Source organism: Carettochelys insculpta, chromosome 15 (assembly GCF_033958435.1).
Source record: "Carettochelys insculpta isolate YL-2023 chromosome 15, ASM3395843v1, whole genome shotgun sequence".
Classification (NCBI taxonomy): domain Eukaryota; kingdom Metazoa; phylum Chordata; order Testudines; family Carettochelyidae; genus Carettochelys; species Carettochelys insculpta.
In genome coordinates, this window is record NC_134151.1 from 15,519,900 (window position 1) to 15,532,848 (window position 12,949).

At 42.2% G+C, this 12,949-nt stretch overlaps 2 protein-coding genes across 9 annotated transcripts in view; one reads left to right on the forward strand and one right to left on the reverse strand.

Moving 5' to 3' along the window:
- The window catches only part of ARHGEF37 (Rho guanine nucleotide exchange factor 37), a 76,705-nt gene extending 74,591 nt beyond the window's left edge, over nt 1-2,114 (reverse strand). For 4 of the 5 annotated variants that reach the window (XM_075009584.1, XM_075009583.1, XM_075009579.1 and 1 more), the window contains exon 1: nt 1,739-2,114. The gene's annotated coding sequence lies outside the window, so the exon portion shown is untranslated. The remainder of the gene's footprint in view (nt 1-1,738) is intronic. The other variant, XM_075009586.1, reaches the window with a different exon arrangement.
- The window catches only part of CSNK1A1 (casein kinase 1 alpha 1), a 46,164-nt gene continuing 34,375 nt past the window's right edge, over nt 1,161-12,949 (forward strand). For 2 of the 4 annotated variants that reach the window (XM_075009588.1, XM_075009589.1), the window contains exons 1-2: nt 1,161-1,687; nt 2,420-2,526. In XM_075009588.1, the coding sequence (XP_074865689.1) occupies nt 1,565-1,687; nt 2,420-2,526 (230 nt within the window). In that variant the 5' untranslated portion in view covers nt 1,161-1,564. The remainder of the gene's footprint in view (nt 1,688-2,419; nt 2,527-12,949) is intronic. The other 2 variants (XM_075009590.1, XM_075009591.1) reach the window with 1 other exon arrangement.

Below are 12,949 nucleotides of genomic sequence, written 5' to 3' on the forward strand. Positions count from 1 at the left end.
AAGAACTCCAAAGTCAGACTTTTTGTGTTAAAGTCTCTTAATTTTTAACCCAACCTCATGATTATTCTGGGGTTTGACTCCAGATTTTTGAATGCTTCAGCATGAGCAATGCTGCCAGCTACAGCAGTGGTTCCCAACCTTTTCAGTAATACAGCACACTTCAACGACACAGGCAATTCCACAGCACACCTACTTTTTTCAGCAGAACTGATTGCTCATAAACGTTGCCCTGCCAGCCTCCCACACTCCCTCCTGCCCTTGCCACAGCAGGGAGTAGGCAGCCTTGCTGCTTGAGCCCCAGCTGGCATGGGGTTGTCAATTTGCCCCCGTGGTGGCTCTGAAAAGAGCTGCAGTGAGGGGAAACTGAGGAAATGTCATGGCCCACTTGGACAGCTCAGTGGGTCGCAGCACATTGGTTGAAAACAACTGAGCTAGAGACATCATAGGTCTGATTTTCCAGTACTGAGGACCAACTGAGTGGCTCCCACTAATTGAATTGAATGCTGCAGAAGGGGTCTGAAAATCAGACGTGGGGGCTGTCACAAGCTGGCCACCAAATATTAAACCATCCACAAGCAGAGATCCCCCTGTGAAGCAACTGATTTCTCCTGTTACTCAGCCAGGACCCCGGTTCAGCTTGACCCAAAGCAAGGTTGTTTGCCTGCCAGCCACAGACTGAGGGCTCTGGGAGGGCTGAGTCATGTGGGGGGGGGGTGTGCACACGCATGGGATGGGGTCAGCTGCCTGGAACAGGGCCCAGCCACCTGAGTGCTCTGGTGCTGAAAAGTTCACCTGACCTTGATCCCCTTCCCACCTCAGCCCAACCAGGTTGGCCATGCCCAGTGACTTCGGAAGGCCTCTGGTTAGTTTGAGCGTCCTCTGGCCCTTTAAGGAGGCGGGAGGGGGAGGAGGCGAGGGAGGAGGACGGGCAGGTGCCCTTCCGCCGGGATTCCGGATAGGAGCGTGCGCATGTGCAGTTGCGGAAGCAGCCGAATGTGTAGCGGGTGGCCACGGGAAGAGCCGAGCTAGTCATCGACTTTGATTGGCTCCTACGCACGCGCGCTGATTCAACGTCCTCGCCTGCCCCCTTAGCTTGCACACGCGCGTTCTGTGTTCTGTCGAACATGCGCAGTAGCTGCCCCGCCCCGTTCCCAGAGTGCCCTGCGCGGTGAAGAAACGACGGCTGCAGAGTGGAGGCATTTTGTGGCCGTGTTAGCAGCAGCGCGATAGACAAGATGGCGGCAGCGGTTGCTGAGTGAAGTGCCAGCGGCGGCGGCCGGGATCCGGCGGTGTCCGCTGCGCTTGGACCCCCATAGCTTCCCGGGGCCGCTTCCGCGTCTGTGGAGCGGGCAGAGAGGGTAGTGGCGCCCGGCTGGGGAGTGGGGCAGAGCCGCGGAGGAGGACGCCCGCCGCAGGGGCCGACCTAAGCCAAGCGGCGGGGAACCCCATTCCTCCTCCGCTGCGCTTCCTCCGCCTCCCTCCGGGCGGCGCAGAGAGCCCCCCCCCCCCCCCCACCGGCCCTGCTTTCCCCCTGCGCCGGGAGGGCCGCGAGCCGCCCCTCACCATGGCGAGCAGCAGCGGCTCCAAGGCCGAGTTCATCGTCGGGGGTAAATACAAGCTGGTGCGGAAGATCGGGTCGGGCTCGTTCGGGGACATCTATCTGGCAATCAACATCACCAACGGGGAGGTAAGAGCGCCACGTAGCCCCTTCACGGAGTTCCCGCACCGGGGCACCTACCAGTGACTTCCCGTCTCCGGAGGGCAGAGCGAGCCCAGACCCCGCGGTGCGCTTCTGCTCACCCGCCGGGCAGCTGAGCCCGCTGCCGGGCAGAGGCAGTCCCTTCTCGGGAGAAACTGAGCTGGAAACAGTCCATCGAGCCGGGAAGCTCTGCTTCCCTGGGGGTTGGGTGGAATGGGTGGACTCCCCCCCCCCCCCACTCCCAAACAAGGGACCTGTCCCTTATTCTCAGTAGCCCAGGGGTCGACCTTGCCGTCCTCCAGTCTTTCATCCCTTTCCGCTTTTAGGGGGCACACGCTTGGCTCTCAGGGGTGAGAGAAACGGAAGATCTCCCTCAACTTTTCGGTTCTCTCTTTTTTTCCTATTTCCAACCCGCATTTTTCCTAGCCACGAAGAAGCAGCTCCTGTCTATGTTAGTGATGTGGATCTGAAGACTAAACATCTCTAGTAGTCCTGTTTCCCTTCCAGGATGGATATTTATGCACAAATCGGCACCGTGTGGATTTTATTTGCAGAGCCTGCTACTCCGTAGAATGGATATTGAGCTCGTTTTGCCAGCTCTAGAAAATTTTCTCATTTCCAAATTTTACTGCTGCACAGCTCTGAGGTGACTGGAGTGCTCTGTCCTCCTAAGGCCCTGTGTTTGGGGGATGCTCTGATCCCTGTTCCCTCTTACTGCAGGAAGTGGCCGTTAAGTTGGAGTCTCAGAAGGCCAGACATCCTCAGCTGCTGTACGAGAGCAAACTCTACAAGATTCTACAAGGTGGAGTTGGCATCCCACACATAAGGTAAGAATCAAACAGGCTGTGGGGCACTTGCCCAAAAGCATCAGTTTGTGATGGGCCTCCCTGCTTAGAGAGTGGGTGAGTGTTTAAACTTGCTCAGAAACAATTTAGGAGATGGAATCATATGTAGCTAATAGAACTGGCAGGATCTCTCCAACTCAGCTTTCCCCAGTTTTCTCTCATAATCCTGTAGGTTTTGGTGTTTTTGTGCAGCAGTCCCTGAGGGGAAATTCCCTGAGGACTTGTGATTGGGAACGTAGGCTAGCTTCTGGGGGGACGGCATTGGAAATGGCTGCTTTCTTTTGTTGTGTTTTTGTTCCAACATGTCTTCCTTCTCTGCTCAGAAAATGGCGGATGGACGTGACTAACCCTTCCCCCATCGTCTGTTGGGATATGCTCTGGCATGTACCTTTCTTTCTTTTAGCACGTTTGTGTGTCACAAGGCTCAGGTCTACAGAGATCCTCTTGGGACAGTGAAATGGTGGCCTCCCTTTTCCGTTGTCCACAACAGATGTCATTGAGCCCTGTAAAGATACAATGCCAAGAGTATTTCTCCTCGTCCCATTTGCTTGTTATGCAACTTCCTTGTTTCATTCTGATTATGAAAACTTGTTTTAATACCTTAGAAGAGATTTAGCCAAAACTATATTTTGTAGTGAAGCATACTTAAGAATTGGATTATTTCACTAATGCTGGTGGGTTCTACTTCAATATATAGGGATGAACTGAAATGAAACTAGCTTTATACACAAGCTGTCCCTTTTCAGGAGCCTTCATTAGAAGTTTATTGCTTTTAAAAGTTTGTGGATTGTTCTTAATATCTGTAGGAAGGTGAGTGTGAAGAAAAAACAACTTTATTGGTTTCAATGGTTAGATAAACTTAATTTAGTAGGTTGGAATGGTTAGATTGTGGGCATATATTGCTAAATATGAGTTTCGTGGTGTACACACAAACCAATGAAAATATTTTAAATCAATAACTTTATAAATGGACAAAATAAGAAATTCTTGAGAGCTTCATCTAAGGATATTTTGTATATTTTGACAAAACATTTACAGTTTGTGCTTTAATGATTTTGAAGATTGAGTTTTTGAATAGCAATATCAGATGTCATTTGTCTGATTTTCCCAAAATTTCCTCCATTAATGTTTAAATACATAATTTAATGTGACAGTATGGAAACTATTTCAAAATAACATTAGCCATCAATTTTGTTTCTTCTATCTATTTAATATGAAGTTTAAAAAAAAAAAACAACAAAAAGACTGCCAAGCATAGTGATAGTACATGCTTTGTTTCTCTGGCTTTGCCTGGTTTTATTTCTGTGTTTGTGTAATATCAGATTTTTGTATGACATTGTGGATTAGCTCTATTTTTATAGGATATGTCTTCTAAATCTTACTGAATATTGATTTGCTGTAATGCTTTCCATCACTTAAAATGAGGACTTTTTTTTTTTTTTGCCCCAATTATAAGTAGAAATATCCATTGCCCGTATACCTTAACTATATAAACTGAGAAGTGGTTGTCCTACAAATGGTCTTACAAACCATTTTCAAAATCAATATGACTTTTTAATGTATGAAGTAAAAAAACTAAGTGTGAAGCCACAGCTGTACGGTCTTTTACAGACTTTGCAATTGCAGCATCTTCACAGTTGTAAAAATAAAAGCCTTCCATTGAAGAAATAATGGAAATTGTCTATTGACTGGAGTAGTTGCACATTAAAACAATGCAGACTTGGAAAAACTACCGAGCCAAACAGGTAGTTACTTTCACAGGTTCATAGTGAAATGTTAAAGGTTTTTATAGGCAAATATAAATTGCTATTCTTTGTATGAAAATCATTCCTCTTATGCTACCAGCAAGTCCTTGGCTTGGTATCCTTTGCATATAGCAAAAGTGAATCAGTGAATTCAAAGTGACCAGGCTGGATCAGTAATAAGCTGTTTGTTACTGGGTTTTTTCCAAGCTGAGGTGTTAAAAGTCAAATTAAATACATGTTATCTAAAACTTACCTAATGTTGGAAAATAACAAGATTGATATAAATGGGGAAAACTTTTTTCATATTGCCTTTTTATTTGTACATTGACAGTATTTTATACATCCCATTTCACTTTGTGTGTAATCAACAACGTCCCTTTTATATAATTTTCTTTTTTCCCCCCCACATGGCTAAGGAATGAACAGCTATTCTAAAGGACAGGAAATGATGGGTAATACCACAAAACTGTTTGGGAGATGTAGCAGCTGACAAGAGTATCTGAAACTACTCAACTCATTTTTAAAAATCGACTAGAGTTCAGGTTGAGTAAGCCCTTAGATAATGTGAATGACAGTCTGGTCAGTTTCACTTTCAGGTTCTCACAGTTGCTAGTCCATGCAGTGTTCAGCAAAATGTTGCCTTTGAGGACATCTGCCCTAATTAGAAATCCTTCCACAATACTTCTGTGGGGAACTCTTTAACATCAGAGTGGCAGTAGTGTGTACAGTAAACATATTGTCCGCAACCATTAAGCACAATGGTATTTGATTCAGTTGAAATACTTGTGTTGCTTTGAAGATGAATAATTTGACTTGCATCATGGAGCGTGTCATTAGAACACCAGTCATTGTTCAGAGAATTAATCTGTGACATATTGTGCTAGTGAGTCAGACATATTGGAAAACTATGATCTGGTGCTCTTTACATGCACTTTTGTCTGCAGAATGTTTGACTTTTATATTTAGTTTGCAATTATACGTTCTGACAATACACCACGTCAGTACTGTGTGTATAATCTGAGCAGTTAGAATTGAATTGAATTGTGTTCTGCTGGAGGAAAATATTAAGACTTTTTTTCTTAAGTTGAGAGAGCTTTAAAATGGTTATGAAGCCTTAAGTTCTGGTGTATTAAAATTATAATAGCAAGAGGCAGTGTGGTCCAGTGGATAGTGCTTCACAGGGAATTGAAAGCTCACCCCTGGCTTTGCCTGTTACGAAATCTTGAAAAAAATCATGTTTTCTGTCTGTACTTCAATTTCCCTTCTGTCAAACAGGTTAATGCTTTACAAAAGATTGCAGTTGGACAAACTGGGAAAAGTCCAGAGGGTAGCAACAGAAACTGTTTAAGGTTTAGAGAATGGGACCTAGGAGAGAACATGGTGTCACACATGCAGGGGGTGGGGTGGGGCCAGTCTGAAGAGAAGATAGTGAAGGACATATGTCTTCAAGTATGTGGAATGCTATCAGACAGGTAATAAATAGCTTGTTACTCACTGAGGACTAGGCAAAAGTACAGTTACAGAGAGGTAGCCATGTTAGTCTGTATCTTCACAAAACAAAACAAAACAACCAATTATGTAGCACTTTAAAGACTATCAGAATAACTTACTAGGTGATGAGCTTTCATGGGGCAGACCCACTTTTTCTATACATTATTTTGTTAATCTTTAAAGTGCTACATTACTGCTCTTTTGTTTTGGACAAAACTGTTGGGCTTAAATCTCTGTTGCTGAAACTTAGGTTAGACCTTAGGAAACACTTCCTAACTTAATGGCCATGTCTGCATTTGCCCCCTTTTTTGAGGGGGCATGGTAATCAGGGTGATGGGAGATTATTAACGAAGTGCCGTGATGCATATGCAGCACTTCATTAGGCAAATTCTCACCTGGGGCAACTCCGAAATGTCAAACTTTGAAGTGCAGGCATGCTGTGTAGGCTCGTGCATTTCGAAGTACCTTTACTCCACAAAATTTTGGGGGAGTTAAGGGTAGTTAAGCACCAAAAGAAATCTTGTAGGGAGGATGTGAAATCTCTGGCAGTTGGAGCCTTCTAGGAACAGGTCAGTCAAACATGTCAGTGGAGGTCAGGACAATGCTTGGTCCTGCCTCAGTGCAAGGGGCTGAAGTAAATGACCTATATCAGGGCCCCTTTTCCTGAGTTTCTGTGGTTGTGCGGAGGCTTGTGTATAAAAAGAACTAACAAAGCCTTTGTTATGCTACATCTATACAAGACATAAAATGTTAACCCTGATTTACTAATGTAAGTATTACGCAGAGTAGTTTCAGAAAAACATATTGAGCCTTCTTAGGGTTGGACTACAGTATAATGTAGGTCTGTTTCTTTGTCAGTTAAAGGGTACGGGGGAAATCCACACCCTGGAGCAGTATTAATCTGCCGTAAATCCTCATACATAATTCTGGGTTAATGGAAAAGTTCTCGTGATCTAGTTACCCCTTGGAGAGACAGACTATGTTAATAGGCGAACACCTCTTATTGCTCTTAGTAATTCCGACAGAAGTGCTACAGCAGCTCAGCTGTGATATTTTAAGTGTAGACATATCAAAGCAATAAATGCAGAAGTACTGTTACTAATACTTTTGCAGTAGGAGGAAGTCTGAACATTCAACTCACTTGACCTTAGGTGAAAGCACAAATATGCTTAAATAATCCATTAAAACCAAGGTGATGAGACTTGATTGTCTAGATAAATTAGCCCCAAAGAAAGAGGGGGAGGGTCCAAAACCTTACATGTGTTTATGAAGTATAAAGAAGTAAAAGGGCAAAACCCAATTTAAAAATACATTTTTGAATGTGATATCAAAGAGCTGAGAAAAGCTGACGACAGATGAATCTGCAGCCTCTTCTAAAAACAGGGCAGGTTGGAGACTTGTCCTCCTTTCTGACTAATGTTTACCTTAAACATACTTGGTCATGGAAAGTTTTGCTTTATCTTGTAAAATAGATCTGGGGAGCGGGGGACGGCAGAACTATTCTTCCTTACCTGCATTCTGCAAATGGCTGAGACGGAAAGTTCTGAGTACAAGAAACTACATAAATGCACTGCTAGTTATTAAAGAGTATAATGGATTATTTATTTGGTATGTGCATTGTGCAGTCTGAATTCCATTTTCAGTTGACAGATGGGGCTTGAATCAAGATTTCATTTCTTTAACTGATGGTGTTGTCCTAAGGCAGCTCTTATGTACAGATGGTGGTGAGGAAGCAGCCAGTGCAGCATGGCCATATGTTGGGGTGGGGGACCATGGGGCCCCATGTGCTTCCTCCACCCTGTGAGCACAAGAGTGATGTGTTTGTGCGGTGTGAAGCCTTATGCCCAACCCCCAGGAGCTTGACTGATTGGCTGCTTCTGCTGTGCAGCCTGGTGCCCCAGGTAATCAGCAGGTGCCTTGTCCCACCCCACCTGGACTAACCTCCTGCACTCCAAACCCCTCATCTTCTGCCCCACCCCAAAATCTACACACCAGTCCCTGGGCCCATGCCCTCTCCTGCGCCGCATGTCCTGGGCCTTGAACCTCTGTGCAGTCCTGGAGCCCTCTCTTCTATCCCAACCCCCTCACCTTCTTCCACAGCCCTCTCCTGTGTTCTGAATCCCTTAGCCCCACTCAGCCCTCACACGGCCAGAGCCTTTTCCCACATGGTGGACCCTTCTGCCTCACTCTCATCATGTGAATTTTGTTATGTTCACCAGTGAGAAGATTATGTGCACCAATGTGAAAGTGACGTGACACACACCATGTTCATTGTGTTTGGGCATGAGGAAAGTTAGAGGGAACACTGATCAGCAGTCACCTCACCTCATGTGCCCTTGCTTTTACATGCCTTGCCTATCACTGTAGTAATAGCGGTAAGAAAAATAAAACTGCAAACCAACAGAATGTGGCCACCCTGCTCGTGTGCAATGGTAAACATAATGTTTCGTTGGCCACACACAGACCCTCGATGGGCTGCAGGTCACCCACCACTATACCATGACATTGTCATTTTCCTCCTTATACTGACATTGCATTTCATCTCTGACTTCTAAAAGACTTATGATGAACCATTTTATTGTTAGGATAAGGCCTGCAAGATTTCGAGTAGTGTGCCCATGTTCTGACTGTAGGAATTTTAATACACCACTAAGCATATGAAGCTGACTGAAGAGTCATTTGAATTTTATCATAAGTAGAATCACGCTGTTGTTCGGAGCAATTCAGATTTAACATTTGTCCTTCCTAACTCTCAAAATGAGTTAAACCTATTCTATCATTCATTCTTAAGAATGCAGTGTGTAGTTAGATGAATAGTGATGTAAAGGACACTTTAAATTTAAAATTCAAGTTTATAACAACTTATGATAAAGCCCCCTTCCAATGTACCAAAACATCTTAAAAGTGCCTTGAGAAATGTTCAGTGATCTTTTTGTCTTTACTACTCACTAGTACCTTCCTTAATAATGAACTGTCCAGAGAAATGTTAAGCTGTCTTACATAAAGTGCTGTCAAAAGCACAAAGTTGACTGAAAATTTAGGTACTTATTAGTATCTTAGGGGTTTAATAATAGGATTAGCATCAGTAATGGGATCATTGGGATTTTGTTGGTGGTAATAGATAATTTTCAGACTTTTGGGGGAGGTGCACGTCCCTTCAAGGAGTATATGATACAAGTTAAATATGTTAATTGGTGAGGATGCAGTCTCAGCTTGGAACTGCTTATTTGAGATCATAAGGCAATTGCTCGAAAAACAGATCTGCTAGCCAGATACTAATGAGACATGGAGAGGGCACAACTGTAGCTTCCATTGGCAAAACTCTTACAAGTCCCATTTTTGTGAGCTGTTTTAATGAGGAGCCACTGGCTTTTACTTAACAACTGATGCCTTTCTTCAGCAGAGCCTTTTGGCTGACAGGGAGGATAGCCTCTCCTGCTGAATCGGGATAGTCTGTCTCTTCCAGATCTTCTCTTTTGTTGATTCTGCTTACAGCTTTACCTAGCAGAATCAGCTAGTCAGAGAGCCATCCAGTCTCCTCAGTTTCAAAGCATATTGTATCCTTTGTATGTAGTAATGAAACAGACTTTTGCCAGCTGTGCAGCACTGAGTAGGGAAAGTGGCATTTGAGATGAAAGAACTCCATAGGTGGTTTCTTCATAACAGAACCCAAAAGGCAGGAAGGATAAATTCCTATAGAAATATCTGTAGAAGCATTTTACCAGATGTAGATTTTTAATTCCTTAAGCAATTAGTGAAATAGCAAGTCAATCACTTAGTGCGTATGCTGCATAGTGTCCTAGTAATTGAAATGCCCAGTTTGCATGTCATTTATGGGAGTGAGTTGCACTAGGATGCTTCATAGATTAGCTTGAAGCAATCTTTCTCTTAGCTGTACAAAAGTCAAAATATTTTAAAGTAACTCTAACTTTCTCATGTGAAGTGTTTTAGTTGCCATTTCTTAATTTAGAAATTGAGTGGCCCATCTTATACCTAATGTTGGTTGCTACAGTGAGTGACACTTGTTAAATACTTCATTTGACTGTACCAGTTATGCCATCTTATGTTAATTGCATTTGTATTCTCTACTTTTAGTTGTGTAACAATTGTTCTTCCGGCTTTATGGAAGGGAACATGCAAATCAATATAGAGAGGCTAACATTTGTAAATTGTACAATACTTAAGCAGTTCAGACTCAGACTGTGTCCCTATGAGCTGTTTTTCTTGTGTATTTTTGTACTACATTATCTCTGGAGGATGAATCACCAAGTGTAAAGAATTCAGAGAAAGAAGCTTGGTGCATAGGCATACTTGTTATGAAGGAGTATTTCATCTTTAATAGTTGACTGGTATAATGAAATTATATTTGAAACAAAGATAAGGAACCAATTGCTTAGTTACCAGTCAGACATAGAGAACTGACGAACACAGGGAACTAGGAAAAAATAAATTTTTGCTGTCCGAAGTAGAGGTATGAAATCCATAGGCTTCAGTTGTGCTGCATGTCAGTAAATTATCACTGATGTTTTCAGGTGGTTTATTTACACGCACACAGTCTGAGATAAAACATTTCTCTTTGGCTATGTCTACACTACAAAAATAACTTCTACACACACCCTACTTCGAAGTTTGGCACTACTCCATTCCCAGGAATGGAGTAAGAACATCGAAGTTGGGCTCCCTACTTCAAAGTAAGAGAAAATATGTGTGTACTCTCTGACTAATTCAAAGTAGTGTCTAATTTCAAAATTAAACTGCCAAGTTAGTGCATAGTGTAGCTGTGCCCTTTGGGTATGGAAGACTTAAGGCTGTAGTGGTACATGTAAACTTTAGTTGGTTTAATATTTGCAACTTAAAACAACTTTGTTTACACTTCCTCAAACACAAATGCACAGGTATGTTGGTTTCATAATGTGGCAACTTCAGTTTTATACTATCTAATAACATGATATGCTTTGTAGCTGTCACTATGGTACCTTATATTGCTTGGTGATTATTCCTTTGTCAATGTTGAATCTTAAGTTTGTGCCCCAATTAAGGTCAGGTCTGTATGTTTGGTATTTATCTGAAGAAGTAATGGCTTTTCTTCTTCTTGAAGTTATGAGTGCTGTTTATACTTTCCTTAATGTATTAGCTCCTGATTAAGAATAAGCTTAGCTGCTGTTTCGTGGAACAACAAAAGTGGTACAGCATGCTCTGAAATCAGGCCCAGAATCTCACTGGCAGTTGGGCTAGCATAGAAACATACAAGGTTGAATGTACTGTCTGTTTTATTTTGTAAGTAATGTTTGACTATGAAGTTCCTGTTTTGATGATTGAACAAAATTGGTCTTAATAATTAAATTTGCTAAACTGGTCCTCAAGCTGTTGTAAGTATTGTCAGTGATCATAGTCTTTCAGCAGACATTCAATGGCATCTAGTTCTCAAAATTGGAAAGTTCCAAAGTGTATTATATCCTACTTAAAAGCTGTACCAGTTTAGAGGGCTGTATCTTGATGGAACTAAGTATAGTAATTGTGCATTTAGCACTGTGGTATCAACTGTTCCATTTGCTTTCCTCAAGGTTAGTCGTTAAAGCAGTGTTTCTCAAACTTAAAACATTCCCGTACTCACTCCTGGACTTTAGCTGTATTGGCTTACTTCCTCTCCCAATTCTGTCCTAGTGCTTATCTCGCAGCATACCCAATCTCCTAGTGCCTGTCTCCTGATTTTTAGCCATTTATTTTCTTCTGTGCACTCCTTGAAATCCCTTCAAGGGCCACCAGTGGTATATGTACCATGCTTTGGGAAACAATACATTAAAGGAATAAAAACCATGGGTTGCTGAGTAAACATTCAAGTGAATCATGTGACTTGGCCTGCTTGCGCAAATAGGCTCTCCAATCCACGTAGTTTCTCACACCACAGTACACTAAACTTTCATATCCAGCAGCCCCGGGTCAGAAGACTGCTGGTTATGCAAATATTCTGGATAATAGAGGTATCTCTAGCAATGCATAACACAAAAGAAAAAGAAGATTAGGCATTAACAAGTGTATGCTGAGTACTTTATTTACCAAAAATAGTTGTATTGTACACTGTAAGCTTATACTGTATGTATTTACTTTCACTATACTGTACTTACAGAAAACATAACTAAAATTCACATATGGTTAAAATGCTATTTATTTGAGCATTGCAGAGGATAGAATGCCAGGCATGAAAAAGTTCATGGTGTTGCATGATTTAATTCTCCGGCATAGTAACACGGATGTTGAAACACAGGAAGTTACAAAGAAGTTTTACAAATCTGCTTATGTAACCTTGCTTTGCTGTAGTAAAAATTTCCTACTATACATATGACTAGGTTTATGTGTGTTTGCAAATCTTGTACTTTGAAATTAAAACTTATGGACACTGTAATTATTTTAATGAATGCCCTTTTAATAGTTCCTTTTTGGTGAATTTGAAGTTTTCAGCCCATTATAAAGCATGCTGTGTAGTTCTAAATCTACCTGCACCGTAATTGCTACCCAAACTCTATCTGTAGGCCTACAACTCACAAGACTACTTCAGTTTCAGATCTCCCAGTTTTCTCACGGATAGAGTGAGTTCTAACTGGGGTGTGGCCTAGATATGTTCAACAGAATTGTTTTCTTTTGATTGTAATACCAATACTTTAAGTATATTAGATTTTATCAGTTTAAATTTTCAGTTGTGAAAAACCAGGGGACCCGGTAGTTGAATGACAATAATATGGGCTTAATTTCTCTAGTCCGGAGTTCTCTTGTTTGGCAATATCCTTGGTGTGGCATGATTTTATTTTCCACGTGTTCACTTCCTTTGGAGGTGGCCAAGTTTCCTGTAGTCTCTCAATTTACAACCACCAGTCATTTCTGTTCTGTTACTTAGCTCTGTTTTTACCCCTAAATGTCTGTAAGAGCCCAGTAAGCACTGGAAGTATTGATAATGCTGCTAGATAATATTGACCTCACATGGTTCAGCAAATTCTCTTGTTCAGAACCAGTCAGATCCCAAGGATGCTGGCTTGAGAGGTTCAAGTGTATGTTGATTCATAAAGTTAAAGCTTTGTAACTGTTAAATGGCAAAGTGTCGTCATCATCATATCAAAATATACAAGGTAAAAATATCACAGTTCTCAAGGCACATTTTTCTTTGCTTGTCTGTA